The sequence below is a fragment of the Semicossyphus pulcher genome, unplaced genomic scaffold, assembly GCF_022749685.1.
Source record: "Semicossyphus pulcher isolate SPU_LCO1_2020_fin unplaced genomic scaffold, fSemPul1.0.p SCAF_8, whole genome shotgun sequence".
NCBI lineage: Eukaryota > Metazoa > Chordata > Actinopteri > Labriformes > Labridae > Semicossyphus > Semicossyphus pulcher.
In genome coordinates, this window is record NW_027211759.1 from 22,007,883 (window position 1) to 22,031,752 (window position 23,870).

The 23,870-nt window shown below is 41.7% G+C and overlaps 1 protein-coding gene across 1 annotated transcript in view; it reads left to right on the top strand.

Annotated features, from left to right (window-relative positions):
• Nucleotides 1-6,824: 6,824 nt before the first annotated feature.
• mrpl23 (mitochondrial ribosomal protein L23) overlaps nucleotides 6,825-23,870 on the top strand; it is a 37,834-nt gene continuing 20,788 nt past the window's right edge. Inside the window, exons 1-4 of the mRNA XM_069686729.1 lie at nucleotides 6,825-6,921; nucleotides 8,218-8,340; nucleotides 18,651-18,733; nucleotides 23,623-23,696. Coding sequence (XP_069542830.1) covers nucleotides 6,902-6,921; nucleotides 8,218-8,340; nucleotides 18,651-18,733; nucleotides 23,623-23,696 — 300 coding nt within the window. The 5' untranslated portion in view covers nucleotides 6,825-6,901. The remainder of the gene's footprint in view (nucleotides 6,922-8,217; nucleotides 8,341-18,650; nucleotides 18,734-23,622; nucleotides 23,697-23,870) is intronic.

A 23,870-nucleotide genomic window follows, 5' to 3' on the forward strand; every position in this document is an offset into this window, starting at 1 on the left:
GTGATATATCAAAACATTATTATAGGTGGTGTGAGGTTTAATGAGTTGTGTGACTCATGCGCCGTGCTGAAGACATCTGAGGGCAGGAATGTTGTTTATGAGTGCCTCAAGGGTAGCGGGTGCTGGTGCGACTGGTCGAAGGTGGCATTCGTTGGCATTTGGACTGTCAACATCCATTGTGTCTGGAGTTATAATGTCAACATATTGTAGCTGGGCTACTGTTTGACTCGCACTGGTTAACAATGAATGTGTGCGCTGCATCAGTGTACATTAAACAGTATGTGGATGTGCCGTACAAAGTGCTCATGGACGCTTATCCTTTGTCATGACTCTCTGAAACCTGAACTGTGCACAAATCACATTGACTCATTTTAATACAGTGTCACTCCCCGTTTATTTCAACACAGTTCTTACTGTAACATGGTCACGGCTCTGTTGGTATCAACAACTTTATTGGACCCAAAAATAAGACAAGAGCGTGGCTTTAACAATGTTGTTGTGTTTGTAGGTTAAGGTCTTCCGCGGAGCTGTGCACAAGATATCCTAAGAGTGTCGGCTGACATACCTTGAAGATCAGTTGCCCTCGTCCCTGTTTATGCATGTCAGCCCCCCCTGATCCATCACATAGCTCTGGCAGGGGCAGAGACATTGGATAAGGCTGTGGGAACCTGTGACAGAACCCTACCTAATCACCCCAACTGTAGTCGACTTCAAAATCTCTTGAAATCAGTGTTAGTGTGCGCTGCTTTGTGATCATTTGGTGCCAAACCATCGGGGTAGAAAGAGACGGATGATTCTGTTTTTAATTTACTTTTTTGTTTTCTTGGAGGAAACAAACCCTACTTCTTTCTGCACACCAACTAGTATCAGACACGAGGGCTTAGTTACAGCGTACAGTGTGCTGAGAATTACATATTTATGTATCTATACTTTGCCTCAAACTATTTCACATGTTGCATTTTATATATTTGTGTGCATGTTCATGTGCTGTAGATGGATAGGTGTTTGCATGTGTTTGTGTCATCATGCATTTACACCCCTGAAATCCAAGTTCAACATGGGCCTTGTGGCAGCCAGGCTCCTGGGTCAGAGGTCAGGCTTATGACATCAACGGAACATCCAGGGGGGAGGGTCTAAATTTACACGCCATCCAGATTGCCCCTGACTCCATCCCTCACCGCTATTAATAGGCAGAGGACTGCTGCGTGGCATGCCCTCGCTCCCTCTGAGAGTGTGAACATGGGACAAGAAAAAACAGAGGAATCTGACCTGAACTGGCCACTAGCTCTGACCACTCATTTAGTGTTGATGGCAAAGGGGCAGGGGTTTAATTAGGTGTGGGGCGGGGGGGACTAATGGTTTATGCTTTATGGGTCAAATGGACTTTCTGCTACATTCAGGCTGAAGCAGGTTTTACAATGTTACAATGTTACAATGTCATTTAGCAGACGCTTTTGTCCAAAGCGACGTACATCTGAGAGTTAATACAACACAAGCAACGATCGGGACAGAAGGGGACGAAGACAGGAAGTGCCAACAAACAGCTTCAAGTGTGACGGACACTGGTGCCGACAGACAGCGCACAGTGCACTGTGTTTTTTTTTTATAATGATCATCAGCAGCATCAACAAGGTCAATATAGACATCATCATCATCATGAATATCCTAATCAACATCCTTGATGTCGTCATCATCAGTGGCATCAATATCATTACGTGCAGAGGTGTTCATAAAGAGCTGGGTCTTAAAGGTGAAAGGGACTCTGGACCGAATGGAGTTGGATAACTCGTTCAACCACCGGGGGACTACTGAGGAGAAGAGTCTAGTTAGCGACTTAGGGCCCTGTTGTGATGGGAGCACCAGGCAGCTTTCATTGGCAGAGTGTAGTGGGCGTAGCCCTGGATTTAGTTAGTTTAAACTTACAATTTCTTTTTAAAAACTCACTATGGTGCTTCACATCACAAGGACCAAATACTCGTGAAAGTATATGTCAGACTTGAAATTGAAAAAAATTGCCAGCAACTCTGATTCAGGACAATACAAATATTTCATATATTTATTAAGCATCTTTCTCAGCATTACATTCTGTATAGACATCACATGTTTAAATCCCTGCTCTGTATTTATTAAGTCCTCATGACTGCTGTTGCAAATTTTAATCCAAAATGATTCTAAAAGTGTTCACAGCCGTGCTAGCATCTCTGCAAGGCTGTACTTAAGCACAGTGGTGCTCTGAGCTAAAGGCTAAAATCAGCATGCTAACATGCTAACAGTTTGTGTTAAAATCACAGGACTCCATCCCGCCTGCATCACCACACCAGCATCAGCACACCTGCAGAGTGAGAAAACCAAAAGTGGATGCATTAATGATGTAAGTTTAATGAACCTTATTTAGAAACTACTTTAACATTATTTGTTTAACACTATTAATTAAGATTTTTTTTCCTTTTGCCAATGTTTGTACATAGATAAAAGCATCCACATTCATATCAACAACTTAAAATGGATTGTGAGATTGACAGACGGGTTGGTGCAGCGTCAGCAGTATTGCAGGCAATGCAGGAATTGCCATTGGCCCTTTGCTGCGTGTCATCCCTCACTCTCTCTTCCTCCATTTCCGGCACTATCCACTGTCCTCTTTCTAAATAAAAAAAATAAAAAAAGGAATTGTACGGGACCGTCGTGGTGATGAAGGAAGTGACCCAAAAGGCAAAGCTCTCAATTTACCAGTCAATCTACGTTCCAACCCTTACCTATGGTCATGAGCTTCGGGTAGTGACCGAAATAATGTGATGGCAGATACAAGCGGCCGAAATGAGTTTCCTCCGCAGGGTGTGCGGGCTCAGCCATAGAGAGAGGGTAAGGAGCTCAGACCTCCAGAGGGAGCTTGGAGAAGAGCCACTACTCCTTTACAGTGAAAGGAGCCAGTTGAGGTGGCTGATTAGGATGCCTCCTGTGGAGGTCTTCCGGGCACGTCCAACTGGGAGGAGAACCCGGGGCACACCCAGAGCCCGCTGGAGGGATTATATATCCCGTCTGGCCTGGGAACGCCTCGGAATCCCTCAGGAGAAGATGGAAAATGTTGCTAGGGAGAGGGACGTCTGGGCTAACTTGCTTAGCCTGCAGCCCCGGATAAGCAGAATAAAATGGATGGATGGATGGATGCACTGGATCCTGTGTTTGAATGTGCACATCAGTTGTTCTCTGAACCAACGATGGCAATGTCAAAGCAATAACATCAACGCATTTTCAGTTTTGAATGTTAGCATGCTAACACTTGATATTTAGCCCTGAACACAAAATAGGCTACAATTGGGGCTGATAGATGTGCAGTAAGTTTAACAGGTATTTTATCACAACCCAAAGTATAGGACGTAGTGGACACCACAGATATGTCTAATACATGGGAACTATACATGTCTGGACATGATTTTTTTTTTTTGATATTTCATTGGAAAAATGAAACTTTCTGGAAGTGAAATATCAGGGGACCACCAAGGTCACAAGGGTTAATCCTCTGGGCATAGAATTAATTGCAATCCATCCAAAAAGTGTTGAGATATTTCAGTCTGGACCAAAGTGGCGGACAAACCAACCAACAGATTAGCTTAGTCATTCACAGAGCTAAAACACTAAAGAGCTAAGAGTAGCTAAAAATGAAAGTATAGATCAACAGACTTGTTCGATGTCCCCTGATAGATAAAAAGCCACTGAGGCCCACAGACTGTATCTATGAAACATCTGCTACAGTTCGTCAAAGGAGGATGAGAATGGTTTTACAAAGAACAGCTGCCAAAAATTATAATTGGCTCCCCTGACACAGTTCTTCCTCATCCTTGACTGTGATGCATAACTAGCATAACAAACTGAAGCCCAGGCCTACTGTATGAGCCACGCCTGTCACAGCAGGAGTTAATAGGCCACTGTTGAGTCAGATCTGGACTCAAAGGTGTCTCACTCATTCCCTGTGTCTTCAGTCATGCTCCTGTACCTGCTCTTCCTCTGGATCTCTGTAGATCTAAGAAAGGTGTATGGTAATGTGTGAGTATAAGTTTTCATTATCAAACATTTTAGCAAAACTGTTCTATTCTTCATGGAAGTGGCTTCAGAAGGAAACACTAAAACAGCAAGTCCCGTTACATGCAAAACTATTCACTTCAACTGACAAACTTTTCCATCTTCACGTCTGGATCTTCAATTTACCGTTTCCTTTTTTTTCTTCTCCAGGATATTCAATACCGACAACTTCTCCTCCGGCTGCCTGCGAGTCGGAGGGGGAAAGTTTCCATGCGGCCCCAGCGCCCGCTCTTGGCGGGACAATCCCCGCTGTAGACCGAACTGTTTCCGTCTATCCACCTCTGCTGTTAGAGCTCTCCCTCCTCCTCCTCCTCCTCCTCCTCCTCCTCCTCCTTCTTTACTGGCCCCCTCTCTTTGTACTGTGACACAAACAGACTCTTTCCACTGCCCCAGACCTGAACCTTCCTTTTCAGTTCTCTCTCCAACACTCATTTTCTTACACTCACTGTCCCTCTCCTTCTCACACACACACAAAGTTGCAAGACTGATTAAGTTGTAATTATATTGCACAGACGTATGCACACCTTTATTTTCTTGTAGACAGGTGCTAGGAGGAAATATCCAGAAGCAAGAGAAGAGGGAACTCTTCCATTTACTTGCAATTACATTTGAAGAGTATCTGAATTAAAATGAATAATAACTTGTTGATGATGGCAAGAAAATTTACACGTGTTTACATGTCCAACTGAGTATAGGTTTGATTTATGTGCATACATACGTGCATCTGAATACGACTCCTGCAAAACTGAACTATAAACAAAAAAGAAGCAGCATTTTCACATGTAGAGTAATGAGAGCAGAAGAGCCTCTCACGGGCTCGTTGCCCAGTTATCTGAAGAGCAATAAAACCTCATTAATCAGACTTGTATTATTATAGCAACCAATGATACTACGGAACTTTAATTTCCACCATAGAGCAAAACTAAGTGCATTAACTAATAGGCTTGAATCGCTTCTAAAAATGGCAGAGTTGGAAAACAGTGTGAGACTGAACCTTTGGCTGAAGGATGGACTGGTTCATGTTGCGGGCCCCCTCCTCTCCCCTTAGACCTGGCCTGGCCTGCACTGATTGAAGCTGCTGCTATGCTGCACCCACAGCGAGCTCCTGGTCTGAGGTAAAGGTGGAGACGAGGGTCAGAAGTATGTGAAACACAAACACTAACAAATGCTTTCTGCAAGGTACATGAGAGGTGGATAATCCATGCTACACAGAAATAATCACACATTATTATTTTGGTGTGAATCCTGTTTTGTAATGTACTTACTTATAATTAAAGAATGTTTACCATAAAGCATAATATTACACAGAATAATAAAGAGCTAGGGGCTATGGTACCCTCAGGTTTATACTGCAAACCATGAACTACAACATAACCACTTTATAGTTGCTTGGCCTCCGCCATATATTTGGATGGATTTGAACCAGCTACCAAAAAGTCGGAAACCACCACTCCGATGCTGTGCACTCTATGAATGTGGAAACATGGATTTTAGAGGTATTGAAATTCAATATAACTTAATAATTTATTACAGTATATGTTTGGAAAGCAACCTTCCTATGCCTCACCACCTTGAGTCTCCAGTACACTCTAATATCAGCTGTCAGATGAATCAGATCCAAAGAAACAAACAAGTAAACAACCAATGAACTTATGGCAGTGAACATCTCTTCTTCTAAAGGGAAAGAGCCTCTGGACACCTGTAAGGACAGCAGGATGATCTGGTTTGAAGTGACAAATACCTTTGCCAACTGAAGAACATTACATTACTGCATAATAATCAGATGCGGAACTGCACTCCAGCACCCTCCACACACACACACACACACACACACACACTCGATGGCATCTTAACTGATGGAAACTTCCCCGTGGGCTGTCAGTGTGGTCCATTTCCTGCCAGGTCTGAACCAGCTGAGCCAGGGACTCATGTTCCACTCAGGGGGCCTTCAATCATTCTTACCCCTGCGGCATGCACAGCGTAGTGAGTGTGAGGTCAGACACCCGGGCACAGGGTCTCAAGGAGACATGGGACGAAGTCTCCCTCTGCTGCCGTCTCATAATATATGCCCTGGAAAAATACTCACAACTATTCCCCATCCATAAAAAGAAAAGTAACTCCTCTGTTAATCAAACGTAAATATGCAGCTTAAACTTATTTTATGAATGTGATATTCTGCTTAACAGGGCACTAATATGATTTTATCATCACAAACTCAATGTCAATTAATGCATATTGATCTATCCAACAGCAATTATAATGATAATGATTTTGTTATTCATGGTGTGAAAAAAATAGCAAATGTGCTGATATAGTCTGCATGCGTGTGTGTCGAACACCTTTTTGCCTATGCACTGACCCTAAACCCAATACTAAATTTAAATTACAGTATTAATATAAAAAAATTGCAAGCATAAAATATCAATGCTTTTTCTTTTACTGTTATAACACATTATTGCAGATTACATAGACTGTACTTGGCCTGTATCTCCTAAAAATCAATAGATGTTTCTTGAATCTAACCACGTCTAATTTACTTGACTGAGTGAGCAACATACGATTTAATCATACATTAAATTGTAGTATAAGTACCTACAGATAGTTAACTGAGAGTCCATACTCTAAGCAGGCCACTGATCATTCATACATCATTCCTGCTCACTTAGGAAGTTTACTTCAAGGACATGGACCGAATCTAAAGCGCATGCGCCTTGCGAGTGCCCCGGAAGTACATCCATGCACGTGTAGCATTTTTTGACAACCTTGAAAAGACTACCAAAACAACCAGCTGGCAGCTTATGTCTCACAACAAACCGTTTCAGAGATGCCCGTAACGAGACTACTGTAAGTATCACGTTTGTCCCCATTAAATGTCACCTCAACAAAAACTGAAATATGTGTTAGTCAACCCTTCTATCTGTATGTTAAGCTGGAAACATGCTAACGTTAGCATGTCTTGCAGCTTCCATGTATGTCTGAATGTAGCTATTGGTTCATGTTTTCATTAATCTTTACAAATTCCCAGAGCTTTTACATGCGGAATGTATTTTCTCAATGGGATTTTTTAATAAATTACGCAACACTAACGTAACAACCATTAGCCAGCTATGCTAAAAACAAACTGCCGTTAACATGAAGCTACTGCCGTAGCAGAGTCACTATGCTGGTTACTATGACACCCAGGTTGTTGCAGTGTTCTATAGATAAGGAATTGCACCTGTGTCTAAACGATAAATAATGTCATAATGTAATGAATGACATTATGACATTGTGTCGTGGGCTGTACACAGTGTTAATGCCATTCAAAGTAAAGTTAGATTTTTGGCTCTATTGATAACACTGGCTTGAATGATGGTGTCTAAAGCACATATAGTAATTTTTTGACAGGATGAAATGGCAATTCAAGTTTATTATATTTTTTGTTGTTGTGCTGCTCTACAAATGTTTATAGGTAATAATAACATTGTGCTCAACAAATCAGACAGACAGTTTTTAACGTATAATATGTACCCCACCTCTTGCCCAATGACCGCTGGGATAGGCTCCAGCCAGTAATTGTAAATTACTTAATCTGGGGGCAAAACTGAATGAAGGTTCATCTGCTGGCAATTTCTAAATTTAGGTCAAGTAAAGCAGTGTGCAGTCAACTATATCTATTTATCCACTGGAACAATGCAGTGGTGTTCATTCATTTTTATAATAATCTTCATTGACTTTATTTCAATAGACATGTCCATATAGGGGTGTAGTGGTTTGCGCTGTCACCTCACAACTTGAAGGTCCCTGGTATGAATCGCAGTTCGGACATTGGGGGCCTTTATGTGTGGGGTTTGCATGTTCTCCCTGCGGGTTCCCTCCAGGTACTCCTGCTTCCTCTCACAGTCCAAAGACATCCTCTTTAGGTTAATTGGTGACATAATATCATGGCAGAGAGTGGGGTTTATGTAATTTGGAAGGCATGCAGTCAACCATAAACATCATATTTTGTGGGCTTTCCTTACAACGATCACACAATTACTTAATGATTGACATGTTTACCTGTGCTGCTCTAATATTTTACTGGGTCTTGCAATAGCAGCAAATGCTACAGGATGTGTTAGAATGACACTTTGAATGATAAGAGTCTGTATCTCCTCTTAGATACCCTCTGTACCAGCTGGGCAACCCTCAGCTGAGGATCTTCAGACCCAACTGGTTCCTGACTCTGGTGAGGCCGGGGAAAGAGCAGCCTCCAGATACTGCACAGTTTCGCATCCCCATGGAGTAAGTCTTTGTCTACAGAGGAAAGAAACAGGCTGATTACTGTACTGTTATGTTATCCCATACTTTTAGCTGTCAGACTGTGTCTTAATCAAAGAGATTACTATTTGGAATAGCATTTGAGAGCTACTTCCATTTTAGAAGTGATACTAGACAACATAGCCAACACCACCAATATGTTTATTGATGGGAAAGCTTGACATTGGATGTATTGTTTTTAGAAGCTTACAGGTGAGGGCTTAACCCCCTTACTTTATTCATTAATTTATAATCTGTTATATTACATTTGAAACAATTCAGCAGTACGCTTCTCTGCGAGTTGGGGGAATAGCTGTTCACCATCAGTTTTGGGTGCAGAGGTGGAGTTGAAAGGTTGAGCTGTAGTGGCTGGTTATGTTATATTTGAGTAATGTCGCTTTTAATTTCTACATTACAGCTTTTAACAATCTAATTTTTGTGATGAAGACAAATCATATGTTGATACTGATAGAGACGACAGTGGATAGTGTTGGAAACAGGGGAAGAGAGAACAGAGGAAGACACGCAGCAAAGGGTTGAGGGTGGGATATGAACCCAGGGCCGCCTCTTTAACCGCAGAGCTAAACAGGCGCCCTTTCATTAAGTTATAACACCATCTACAGGTAGGTGGATTAACCTATATACAGTACAGTAAAATGCCACCAAAACCTTTGACTATTATAAATTGCCTCCTGACATGTAGCATTTTCTTTATTTTTTTAAGTATAAGATCAAAAAGTGGAAAGAGATATCTACTTTGACACCACCTTTAGTGTTCAGCATCGTCAAAGGCTTTGTTACTTTAAAATTCAATTTCCATTCCCTACTGTCAGTTTTTTAATGATTATCATTTCATTCAATGTTGTTGTTTCAGATCAGATCCAACAAATTTTTGGCTAATACATCATCCTTACTATGTATTTATACTGTGCTTTTTTAATTGGTCATACTATCTTTCCTCAGTCTCCCTAATAGCATGCTGCACTAGTACACTACATCAATTCTTCATGGCCACATTTTGAGCTCCTTGTCATTTGAAACCTTCTAATTGTCCCAAAGTTGACTTTGTAGACTTTCAATTCAAAAGCTAAGCAACCTTACTTGCGCATATTTTTCTTCTTAGCAGTTTTCTTATTAAACTACAGGCTGCTGTGCTGCAGATCTTTTCAGCAGGTCAGATGATAGTTATATGAATTTGGACCTTGTGGATGAAGATGTGGAAGTTGCTCTTAAAACAATATTTACAGTTCTTTTAAAGATTAAAAACAAGCGGAGACCTTAAATGTGCTGCAATTCCTAGAAGTACTGTGTTTTAGTATTACCATAAATGATTATATAATGAACATAAGCCTCCAGGGTTAGACTGCAATAATTTGTTTTTACTGGCACTGTAGCAGTCTTGCTGGACCAGTATTACGCAGCTGGAGTTAGTTAGGAATCGTGGCCACCAGATGGTGCTATAGCCCCATAAACAGAAAGCAGAGTTGCAAGTAGACAATTCTTCCAGCATATGCCTGTCTTTGAAGAGCCCAGTTACAATGATGACTTGCAAAAGGCCGACATGGGCAGCTGGATGGGAGATGAGGTCAAAAGTGCTTTTGTTTGGCACTGCAGTGGAGGTTCAGGCCAGACGTCAAATACTTACAGGTTGAGCTGCCAGTATTTATATCTCCAAAGAAAATGAAAGTGAAATGTTCTTGATCGTTCTCCAAAAGCATGTTAAATAGAGTATGCTTTATAAAACACTTAACCGCCTCCTCATTTTGCACATGAATGCTCCTTCGCTCTATGTATTTGAACAAAACGTCTTCTGTCATTAAATGCAACAGTAGGTTGTTACCCGTCAGCACAGAGCAGTGATGAGCTGATTTTGACTACTCTCGCGAGCCAAGGTCAGTGAGGTTAGCAGAGCTCCGCAGGCGAGGAGCGGGCCAGAGCCCACACTGGGGAGAAAAATTGAAGTTTGAGGCAGATCATCTATGTGTCTCTGGTGGGGTTTAGACCATAATCTGTTCATCCAGGTGCCTGGCCTCCCACTCTGATTCTTGCCTCTTCTCTGCCAAACTCCTAGGGTGCTTATGTAATTGTGTGTGTGTGTGTCTGCGTGCGCGCTTGTCAGTGTGGGTGAGTGAGTTTTGTGAGAACGGTGTGTGTGTCTTTGTGTGAATTTTGCACAAAAGTGGGTAAATGCAGGGTGCGTGTGTGTTTATAAGGGTGTGTAAGGTTTTTTTTCTTGCAGTCTTTGATGCCTGGGAGAGGTGCACGGCTGATTGAAATGCTGCTGGGGCCTCAGTGTGTGCTGAAACACTGTTACTTTATTTTACCTTTTTATGCACACAATGTGGTAAATGGACACGAGACAGCGACACTATCTTAATATCACTCGTAGTTTATTGATGAGTCATTACAGTAGTGAAAGCTGTTGCATGACTCTCAAGGGGAGGCGGTGTTAGCGTGGGTAAGTTGTAGTGCCGAGCAGCTGTTAATGAGAAGTGGCAATGTTGCTGTTCTCAGGGCAATAACACAAGGTGGCCTTTATCTCAATGACACCTGGGAGCTAGATATCCATGATTACCTGTCTTGTTCTCTCTTTTTCCTGCTTGTTTGCTACATATCACTCACTCTCTCTGATCTGCGCATGTCTTTCTCTGTCCTCTGCCTCTGGCCCAGCCTGGGCTCTGCTGTTTATTGTGCTTTTCTTCAAAACTTTGCAACGCGTCCAGAGCCAATCCCTCTTTGGCACATGTTGTTTGAGACACCTGGGCTGTGTTGTCTCGTAATTCCCTCTCTACCTGCTCGAGGGAAGTATTTGTTTGTCTGTTTGTTCTCAAACCTTTTGTGCTATGTTAGTATTTCCTCTCAGCTCTCGAAGGAACATCATCAAATTTCTAGGTTTACACCCACACAACCAGCTCTTGTGCCTCACCTGGCATGGCTAGAGGCCAGTGCTGACACACACACACACACACACACACACACACACACACACACACACACAAAGAAGAGAACCCTGAACGTTGTGTTCGGTCTCCTCCACAGTCACATTTCATGCTACTATTCTGTTTATTAAGTATGAAACCAGGCCATGCTGTGGTTTCTCAGTGTAATCACACATGAGCAGACTGACCCTGCTACACAGCAGCTCACATTGTCTTTCCACTCTGTCAACTATTCAGTACCTGTTGGATCAAACAATGTTATGATCACCATGGCAATAACTCTGTTTCTGTTTGCCTGTTCCACTTCATAAACACGTGGTTCAAGTTGGAAACTGGGTTATTTTTCACGCTAATTAACCCCTGTTTATGTCATAGGAAGTCATTTAGCGAGCCGGCAGAGGAGGGTAACTAACTGTGGAGGCTTTACTGACCTGTCTCTCTGTAAAGGTTTAGTGACTCCTGATGACCTGTTCTTTGATCTTTTTCTGTCCCATTGTCAGACCAAAACCTGAACAATATCTGTAATCCTTCACACGCTGCTCTTATACTCTCGGCTTCCCAAATGTCTCTTCTCTCCTTGAGTCTCAGGTTCCTCAATGGCTTTCCCTCCAGACAAAGTCTCCTATTATGATCTTGATACTTAGTGTTGAGCAACTTCTGTGCTTGTATTGTCTGTGTAGATGGGAGGGTTAAAGTAGTGAGTTTGTGTATCTCGACTCAAACCCGACAATGGGGCAGACTGACAATGCGGAGCGGCTCTCTTTTGCCTTTCATCTTGGCAGAAAACAACTCTCCTGTTTCATTCTCACCACTAAGCTGCTCTGACACAATGTACTTTGATGTTGTGTGTGTGCATGTGTATATGTGTGTATGGATTGTTTGGTGTTCTTTGGATGTTTACTCTATGGTGCGATGATAAAGGTTACACTAAAGTTAAAGTCTGCCAGGCTTATCGAGCACAATATGTTAGCATGTCAGAGGGTGATTCAGCTCTCTGGTACTGAGGGATACTTCTATTGTTTGAAGTAGGTTAAAGTTGTCCTGTCGTGTCAAACATGTTTACTTAACTTTGCTTTATTAGCTGATTTTAGAGAAATTCATTCAGCAAAACATGTCAACAAACTTTTAATGAAGGTTTGAACTCACTAGGGAGGCACTGATTGAGAAAACAGGGCCAATACTAATGTTTAAAACAACAATTCTACCAACGGCCGATGCCGATGTTATGTTCAATAACTGTAATTTTTGTATTAATGTAAAGTATTAATGCCCTCGTCTGGATAAGGGGCCAAAATTAACTTTAATTATATAAAACTAAATTAATTCAGGCCTTCATCAACACTCTTTGAGAAAGCATGAATTTAATCTTTCAAATTCCCAATAAATCTTTTTATTTAAACTTCTTTCACGTAAAAATAATCATTTTTTCAGAAAATAACTGCCTGAAAAGCCTCTTTAGGCCCCGATCAGACAGAGAGCTTTTTACAGGCTGTTGAAGAGCATCTCGCTAAGCAACCACCGAATCATTAGCTGTCATTAATTCAACCGTCATATTGTAAACTGACAGAAGGCCCGCCTCTCCTTTCATCCGATTGGACAATGAGAAAAAACGGCCATGACGTCGGGTGCTTTTCTGCTTTGTGTTGAAGTTTTTTCCAACTCGAGGCGCTCAGAGCGTTTCCTCAAAAACACCAGGCGCACAGAGCGGAAAAACGTGAGGTGCTCTGCAACACAAAAGCAGCGCACAAAAAAGCGCCCCCCAGCTGCTAAAACGTGTTCTGTCTGATCGGGCCCTTAGCCTGTTTTAGAATCACCAGCTCATGGTACAAACATTTTTCAGTGCTTATATAGCCTAACAAAAATCTTTCTGATAACATAAATACTTTTATGTTACAATTAAATTTACCGCACAATTAAATCAGTTAATAATAAAAACATCGACTACTGCCATCGACACACCTTATTTGGCGATGAGCAGATGTCTGTCAACACGGCCAATATCGTCATCAATGTGTATATGTGTATATCATCAATTCCGATGTTCATCCGATGCATCGGTACATCCCTAGAATTCACCAGTTTTTTAAATAGTTTTTCAGAGCAAGACAAGGCAACAAATACAGGAAAAAATAAGCCAGATAATTGATGTGCTAAAGAATTGACATTCATCCGAACTTGTCGTAGGCGACTGCATCACCTCAACGTGTGGCTGCATCCTCTTCTTTTCCAGTCCCTTGTAATACTTTTAAGTTTATCTGCCGACCAAAAAAAGGCACTATAAAAAGCCCAGATGCTGCCCAGTTTGTATCAAACAAGGAGCCACATTAAACTTTCCAGTGGTTTGCCAAGTCGAGTTGCTAAAACAAGCAACCTTTCCAAAAAGGATTCATGGTAACCACAAAAAGCATGATGGTCACTGAATCATCCCTATACAAAGTCGTGTTTGTCTTGAAACAAAAAGGACAACACCCCCATTCTTTGGATTAAATGTTGGTGTAGCGATTACTAATTTACTGTAGCGTGGCATTCAGTTTATACAGACGAGCACACATGCCATTTTTGAAACATGAGTCAGCGTGATGACCACTAATCCTAAGCCAAGATGAATGTAATTAACCAGATAAACACATTTTTTTCACTTTCCTGTCATGAAACCAACTGTTTGTGTTTTCAGCCTGAAAAAAGGGTCTGTATCAGTACGTCTTCCCACTCTGTGAAGATATGTCATGAGTGTTCGAGCCCACAGGTGGCAGCAATACACTTGGTAGAGCAAAAACATAAATGTATTTATACATTCATACACAATTGATAACGTTTTCAAATAATGAATAATAAATGCCTCCAGCGTCGTTGTTAGAGCAAAACTAGAGCCAGGCTTTGCTCTTTTTGTGGATCATGTCCGCAGTTAAAATCGAGCATACAAACGTATTTTGCAAAAATACTGTCCTACAGCGTAAAATTAACATGCTCTCTTATTTTACACTTTTATCAACTTTTTTAGGTCATCCAGTTTTGTACCTTAAAGATTACTCTCATCACCTTTAGTAGTAACATCAACACACAATGGCAATACTGAGTTTCTTATAAATTAACCCATAACCATGCTTATAGTTTTTGAAACATTTAGAAGTATTTGTTTATGAAAACCCCTTTTAATCAACAACTGTAATACCCTTTGTTAACTATGAACAAATTCATCAGTTTGGTATGCTGTTATATATATTGCAGAGTCGTCTGCATACATAGAAATTCTATTGATATCTTGATTTTTCCATTTGAAAACTCCATGAGTTTCTCTTTATTTTGAGTCAAAGCAATATATGTAGAGAGACCAAACTATAAGCATGTGACACAGTATGCATTTATTGATACAAGTATATTCCAGATAGCACTTTTTCTTTAATCACACGTGTAAACAACAATGAAAAATATGTAAAAGTATTTTTTGGCACTTTCTGTAATTGTTCAGTCTTGAGATAGAAACGAAGGAGATGGGGCAACATCATATAACATTATACTTAGTATCAGCATGGCTATGAATCCAGTGCAGCCTCCAACCACAACCTCCAGTGTGATATTGCTTTTATACAACAGATCAACTAGAAGCATGTATTTGTAAAAAGCAAAAAATATTTTTTGTTACTTTTGTCATTCATTTTGCTTTGTCAACACTAGGGGTGGGAATCGCAGGGTAACTCATGATTCGATATGCGGCCCACGATAACGATAATATCACGATACAGCGATTCTGTGACAATTGATATATTGCAAACTAATCATATAATGATACACTACAATATCAGATTAACTGAAGAACACAAAATGTCCCTAAAAAGTGCAGAATTAATGTTTTTATTCACTGCAATTGGGTGTCAGTTTCACAGATTTTGACGTGGAGGTGGTCACTCAAATTAACAGGGAGATCTGTTTAGAGCGGTGAATTTTTTTTAAGTTAAAATACTGATATTTGGTGCTAGCGATACGATTGTATCACACCAGTCGGGACAACGATATATTGCGATATCGATATTTTGTCCCACCCCTAGTCAACACAACCAGTTCTACAGCTTGGACATGGAAATATGTCAATCTACAAACTAGACTGCGATCTAGTTCGATCACCTGAAGCAGATTGATACACATAGTTAAAAGTCCCAGTGCTGTTATACTCTGTATCAGCACTTGTGGAATGCCTCTTTTCAAATAATATTACTAGGTCACATCCAACTCTTGTATAACAACATTTATGAAGAGGGTTTTCAGCTTCTTCAAACATTATTCAGCAAAAAATCCAGATCTGTTAAACCTAAGTGTTTAGTCAATATTTGTTGTGTATTATTTGTGGTTGAAGGTCATTGTTATTGGGTGGCTGTAAAGGGCATCCATTATGTATAACAGAGACACCACCCATTCACCTGGCAGATGTTCTTTTAGCACTGACAGACAAGTGGCACGCAGTAGTCTCGGAGCTTTCAGAATACATTCATTATCCTTATTGTCAGGGACTGTCAAAGCTGCCTCTGTCCTGTCTTGCACTTTTTCAACTGTGCCCTTTCACCTACTTCTCTCATAGGCTTTCGGTACACAGGTGTAAATGGACCATTGGAAGTGATACTCGCAATCTCCTTGGCTCAGTGTGAGTCAGCCCACATTTAAGAGTAGGAAATAACCAGCATGTACATTCACAGCGGAGGAGGGATTACTTACTACGAGAGCAGCTGACAGAGGTGTGTGGGTTCAACTTCAGTTGGCGAAGCTGCTGTATTGTCACACACAAACAAGAATGTCACAGGAGGGCAAAACAAAAGCATAAAGGTTACCGTGTTCCTTTCTTTAAGCACCATGTGATATCAAATTTGGGTCTTCTGAACCTCCCATTGAACAATGTAGAGCAAAAAAAATGTAAATTGTTTTCTAACAATGAATCCACTGTGCCTGTTTTAAAACCCGCTCGGCAATAACAGACTATAATTGAACCTAATCCATCATCTGCGTCATCTGATGCTCTTCTTGGTTTTGTGTTTGGAGTGCTTTCCTCATCTTAAAGGAGAAATCTCTGTAGCACGCGTGTTTGCGTATAAATATATACCAGTTGCTGAGGAACGATGCCTTTAGCCTTGGCAGTTGCTGAAGACAGGTTTTCATTCTTCCTGTGAGGCTGAAGTGTGAAAGGTTAGCTTGTGGAGTCAGATGGGTGTTTATACTGGGATGATGATCAGATGCTGCCTGCATCACTATTGGAGACACCACGCCCTTTGTCTAAGTTTAGCCTTGTTTATGTACACGCTTAACTTGACATTTTCTCCTCAGCTTTCAGCCCAAGGCTTTATTTCCTACTGGATTCCAGCCCGTAGCTGAAATGGAAGTCATGTATTGACTCAGGTCAGAGAAAAAACAGCGATCTAATTTTACCCCTGTAATTCTAGTGTTAAGCATTTATGTGTGTGGATGTATTTTTGGTAGCTCTATAAATACATATGGTAGTGTATTTGTAAATTTATAGGCATATATGAAGACATTCTTTAATGTTTGTTACATTTCTGTTTGCGTTATCACATTTAAATATGATTTAAGACGTATCTTTGGGTCGATGTGTCTTCTTTGTCTTCTTTCTCGCATTGTTTCTACCACGGATTTTCTTTTGCAGCCATGAGTAATACCCATTCATTAAACCTGTTTGTGTGCATGGGCATCTTTTGTAGGGGAACAGACATGACTGTGGTTGCACATTCTTGTTAAATGCTATCCCAGTGTTTCTGGTGGCTGGATAAGTAGTTGTAAAAGTAGTAGGATTTAGATGCAGAAATGTTCTCATTAATCAGGATCAGTGTTCCCTCTGTTAATGATCCTGGGGAGACCTCGCAATCCCCAAGCCACTTTCCTCTCTTCCACTTCCCCGCCCCTGCTTTCTAGGAAAACTCGTCTCTCCGCGCAATCACTCTTCACTTTATTCCTCTCTTGATCTCAAGTACCCCCGGTCACTCTGCTCTGCTTCACTGCCCTCTGGCACACACACTGCGAGACGGGGGTTATGGGGGGAGATGGGTTCAAATGGAGCAGAAAGGCGCATCTGCATGCCATATCTGAGGAAACACATCGTCTTACTCAAGACTGGGTTAAGAGGGACGAAGAGGCCTTAACAAGTTTGTTTACACCTTTTTACACAATGGTATAGAAGCTCCTGCATCCTAACTCCATGAGTAGTCCTGGATCAGTACTAGGGCTGAGGGGGGGCTTAGAGAGTGCTTAGATGTCTCCTCTCTCAAAGTCAGCTGCCTGAAGTCGGTGTTAGGGAGAAAAGCCCTATCATACTCAAGAGTCACCACATCAATCTATCAGGCTTTCTGTAATGGTGGAATCAAATGTGGAAATAGTTACCCAAGTGTCGTAAATGTGAGCTTACCTCTCTCGATAAACAGAACTCAGCAGGTCAAATGGAAGTGTTACAGGTCTACATCAGTGTCAGCTTTGCCAATATTTGGCGTATTATTGAGGAAAGGGCAATTGTTTGTACAGCATGGAAACATATATTACATCATTCTTCGGTACAAAGAGTCTTTGTGTTCACAAATGGGATTTTCTCATGCAAATGTTTGCCTCACCTAATATTGTTACAAAAGCGAGAGGTGTTGTGCTGTATCCTCTGAAAAACAGAGAATATCACAGAAACATATAAGATGATAAGACGTCATATCCGAGGCACTCATGTCAGACCACAGCGTCGCTATTAAGCACTTTGTCAGACGCATTTGGGAAGTGCTCTCTACCAGGCTAATCCAATTGGCTAGAGATTGATTAGCAGTTAAAAGCCCTTCTTCCTCTGGTCGGAGTGATCCGTTCCAAATGCTGCCCAGTGGGCTAGCTTCAGCTGGGCTGGCCCACCGGATCAGTTGGTGCCAGGCCCACTTCCTGTGTAGAGTTTCACCGGGCGCGATCAATACATGCAGACAGCTAATTGGATGAACACTGACACTCTCATTTCTCTTCTCCCCACTTTATGGTCCGGAGAATATAAGCTGAATACGGGTTTATAGGGGCTCTTCCGGTCAATTTCAGTAGGGAATATACAGAGTTTATGGGAATGCAGTGTGGAAATAGGATGTATAATTTCTATGCATGTTTCAATTTAGTGAATGTGGTGTTATTTGATGGAGAGAGCTCAAGCATATGAGTGCTGGAACCTCAGAGAGCTTCCCTCACTCCCCCTCTGTCTCATACGCACATTTAAACCACAACTCACTTCATGTGAACGCTGATGCTGGTAGCCTTGTATAACCCCTGTTTCTCTTTCTTTCTGTCTCCTTACCTACGTGTGTGCTCTTCTCTCATCTGTCCTTTCTGGATATGTCTTGACAGAATGACCAAGTATGACGTGAAGAACTACCTGGAGAAGATCTATAACGTCCCTGTGGGAGCCGTCCGCACCAGGATACAGTTTGGTGAGTCTCTACACTGCGTTGCACAAGCACATACAGTGAGCTGTGAGAGAACTTGAAGTACCTCATAAAATATTTGTTTTTCACATAGACTCACTGATAGTGAGGGAACTACTGAAACATAATGCATTTTTTTTATAAACCACACCAACAGTTATTATTTAAAGAGTTGTGAAATAACCAGTTTACACTAAAAGGGCCAGTTTACAGATTTTCAACCTCAGTCCTATCATGCTATTACAGGGAGCTAAAGCCATTATGATAGGAAAAAAATGCAATTTCACTCCGTGCCTTTGGAGGATGCTGTCCGCTTCTCCAATGGGCCCTGGAAAACCTCCGCCAGACTATGTAAAACACGTCATCTGGCGGAGGCCAGGGAGCTCGCTAAACTACACTTCCTCAGTCTAGGACGCCCGTCTCTGATGTCATGTCTCGTTCAAAATCGTCAGGTTTGAAATGTAGACTGCAGACACGAAGATGTTTTAGACAATCCACCGGTATATTCTCGTCCTATTTCGGCTTCTGTACCGCTCTGAGCCATTGCCTGCAGCATCTCTCGCTGGGCCGTTCCTTTCAGAGGGAGGGGCAAAGTGCACGCTGGGTGTTGTAGGAATGTACAATGGGCGAAACCACGAGCTGTTTGTACAACTTTCTCCACAGCTATGGTACCAATTTCAAATATTATTGCTTCCATTGATGACAAAGAACACCAGCTTTGACTGACTGTGGCTTTTTCCAGGAGCTAATTGCTCCTTTTACAGAAGTGTCTTCACACGTCTGTTCTAGTCCTTGTAACTGAGACTTGACAACAAAGTGAGTGTAGGGTCCAAATTACATTCAGTCTAATTGAGATGGCTAGGATCCCATTGTAAGGCCAGACGTATAGTGCATGTCAAGTTTTAAGATAAGAGTTATAAACGGTAATGGAAGTCATACTGTCTGACTAAATACACAAAGAGAGAAATGACAAAGAGATTTTATTTCAGGCCATTTAGACTTTATTGCCTGAGTCACTGACCGTATGTTAAGGTAAGCTTGTGGTAAAGGAACATTACACACATTATGACTCTACATCTATGTAAAGACATGGAGCCCATCCAGACGGCTTAGAGAGAGGGTGTTAAGACAGTGGTGAAAACACAAGATTCATGGTAAGCAATACCAAGCCACAAACATTTCATCCAAATTAAAGTTGTTCTGCAGCTGTTGTGAGTAAATTGAGCAATTGGTGCACACAGAAAGTCTCAGTAAACTCTTTACTGGCACGTGTATATAAAACTGTCTCCGCAAACAAGCAGAATGTTCTATACTTTAGTTTCTAACCATGAAGTACAGAAATCAGGGGTGGGCATGAGTTCTCCAGTACTTGTTTTGGACTTCAGTATTTATTCACTGTCAAAAGCAATAACCTTTTATATATAATTAATGTAAACCTTAATTGACCTTGTTTTATAGTAAAAGGGCCACAGTGAAGGGAAAAGTAAACAAACTACATGTGCAGTGCAAGCTGTGTAAGGGTAAACTTATGTTATCATAAACCATTGAATAGTTATCTGTATATGTACATTACCATATCATCAGCTTACATTTGAAAGTCAGCTCTAATACACGATGAACGGAAAGTAATGTATAAGCTAAAGAGGAGTGTACCTTAATAAGAGCCCTGGGTAACTCCACCATTACATCCTGAGAGTGAAGAAACCCTATCTTTGATCCTCACGCACTGATTTCTGTGTTTGAGGTCAGATTTGAAACAGCATGAAGCAATATATTTTCCTTTTTTATATAAAAATGTGGTATTTAACCTCCTAAAAGGGTTTTCTGAAGTCTAGAAACACAGCATAGAGTGCTCCCCCCGGTGATAGCTTTTGAATTACAACAGAGTCCAGTGATGAAAGCTACAAGAGACATTTGTATCAAAGTATCAATTAAAATGTATAAAAATATTTCAGTAGCAAATCTACCTATTGCTTATGTTACACATCATGTTATGTGGATAAACAAATTGAATAATTTATATGTTAAGATTTTAAAGTTGATTTGTAATGCAAAGTTCAGGCTTGAATAGCCTTTTGGTAGATGTTAAAAATGCAAAAAAATATTTTTTATTTTAAACTTGGGCATCATATTAAGGTTATTTACACTATAATCTTCAAGGTTCTAACACTTTTAATAGCCTTTTTATTCATTTGATAGATTTGTAAATTGTATTTTGCTCATTGTGTCTGTGATTCACAGAAAAGATGTTTTTGTTTTCGGAAGCATGAAGTCAAATTGATTCTGTTTTTTCGACTTTAAGCGGTGGTTAGTGGCGATTAGCAATTTCGGCTCGCGATGTAAACCGTCTTCCCATTGACATGCAGCAGCGGGAGTGTTTTCCAGCGGCTAGTTGCGGTAGTGGTTAGCGTGCCTGGCTCTCCTTTCTCCTAACACACACAGCTGCTTATCTGACAATCTGCTGCTGCAGCATTCCAGCCTCCAGCTGTCCCAGGACACCCCACTCTCCCTTCACACAAACACATATTATTCACTTACAAACTTGCATCTTCAGGGCCCTAAGTGCCCCATCCCCTCCTGCCCTCTCGTCGAGGATAATCATAGAGCCAACAGTGTTATATCACTGACTTAATCCCTTTGACTTTTTATTGGGGGAGGAAACAGCTTAAGTTTGCATGGGTTGATTTAGGGGCTCCCTACAAGTCTAGGAATTTGCAAGTTCATGAAAGAACAGAAGGGGTGGACATATGGGTGGCTTGAAGTTGAAGAGACGTTGAAGAACAGCTGAGATGAGTACGCAGGAGCCCCCTCTGTGCAGAGCCTGAAGGGCCAAGAGGAGCCCCCTCTACCTCTGGAGGAGAGTCTGGGAGGGAGGAGGAGAGAGGCGCCTAGCTTAGCCTAGCCTACAGTGTGGAGTACCCATTAACACTGTTTATTAGGGTTGTGTCATTAAAAGCTAGGGGAAAAGGAAAACCCCTCGGGAGGGTGGGTGGAAGGAAAGAAGGGAGCTGTGGGGGGACAAGAAGAAGAAAGCGCGGCTCAGGGCCCCTCGGTGATCCCGAGGTGCGTCAGAGAAGGTATCCCTGTCTGCGTCAGGAGTTCCACTCAATTGGCAGCGTAAAGACGGGAACCGGCGGAGGAGAGCGAGGGGCGCAAACGACCCTTTCTTTCCTCCATGGGCGGCAGGGGTATTTTGGAAGGAGTTGCCATGGTTACCCCTCCGGCCTGGGATTTGTAACATGATAGCTGACTGCCAAACCGCAATCTCAAAGTGGGAGAAATTGTGCTTGCGTTTGCGAGTGTTGCATGAAAGCCCTGTCTGTGTGTCTGTTCGGAAAGGGCTGTGTGAACGAAGAGAAACACACTCTGTACCTTTCAAGATGTACAATTGTGTAAGTGTGTCTCTTGTGGTTTTTTTTGTTTATGGGGGAGGGGGTCCTCGCTTTACCTTGCTCTTTCAAAAGTTGAACCATTTCCCTGTGGATTTCCTCAACAATCACAAACACACACACAGAGGCACACTCTTGGTTACCTCTGTCTCCCACCCACACAGGGGCCTCCAGTTAGCCAGGGGGGCGTTGAGGGGGGTGTTTTACAACCCTGCTCAGGGCTTTCCCTGAGCAGTGGGCTGCCTGGCTAGTGATTATAGCTACACATACCACACACACACACACACACACACACACACACACACACACACACACACACACACACACACACACAAATGACTCATTATAGCGGAATGTTTCCCTTGTTTTTCATGTCATAAACCGTTCCCATGGCAATGGCAGTTTCTCAAAGGGCCTGTTGACTTGACCACCAGGGTCTCATTGAGATTAGAGTTCAGGCGGAGATGAAGCGTTTGATGCTCCGGTCATTATCCATCATTCATAGAAGAGTTTTTGTTGCAATGCAAAGATTGAGATACCTCTGTGAACGGGCCATAAGTTCAGTAAAAAGTACATTTTGATTTATATGAAGCCAGACTTTGAACCTGCCTCTACACGCACACTCACACACACAGGCACGTACACAAACGCAGAGGCACTCAGCATCTCCCAGAGTCCCCTGTCTTCCAGACTTTGAGTGGTCTGACAGGAGAGAGGGTGATGTCATCATCATCTCCCGCTGGGTAAGAGGTTAACCTGCCTTCAACAGTCACCAAGATCAGGCTTACCACAAGGTTTTCTCTGTCCTACAGGGATACAACAAAAATGTGTAGTATAATGTCTGCTGTTAAAATAGTAATAAAGCATTTTAAAATTAAATTCGATCATTATGCTGACTGACACCCAGAGAGGTGGTCTGCTCTCATGGCACACTGCTCACAAGACAGAAACACATTTTTATTGTCATATTTAATAATTCGGACAATTATTTTGTGCTAATAACATCAGTAAACAACAAAACAATGCACATCTACATTTCCAGTGTTCCATCACATGTCTTGTTTCATTCAACCACCAGCCCGAAACATGAACTGTTCAGATTACAGACATAGGAAACACAGAATACCTGCAAATGTTCACATTTGAAATGCTGTTACATTCAAATGTTACTTAAGAATTACTTCATTAATTGATTACGGAGTACATGTTACCATTTCATTTTCTGTTTATCACCTTATTTAATAATTAGCTTTTTGTTGCAGCCTCAATACTGGTATTTAGGACTTTCATAACATTAATCCAGAAACAATGTTGTAAAGTTAACAGTGCAAAGAAAGGCGACGTTTCATCTGACAGTATATCATCATATGGTAAAACCTCCCTCTCACCATGGTCATAAATATCATTATCACGCCCTCTGTCTGCCGTCTAAAAACTAGAATGTGCTCATGTTTTGTCGTTCCTGTTTGCCGACAGAAGCAATACCTGCTGTTCTCTGTTTCTCAGGCTCCAACAAGAAGAGGACTCACCTGAACCAGAAGGTCAAGCAGCCTGACTTTAAAGTAGCCTACGTTCAGCTGGTGAGAAGGCACAAACACACACACACATGCACACTCACTCTTCTACTCCCAGTCCTCTCTGGTTGCTGTATTGTTTGAGTAGCATTAGCTCATTGACTCCTGTCCAGTGCACAGCTGGGGGTTGAGACCTCTTCAGAATAACACTCTCTCTTTCGCTCTAACACCCAGCACTCT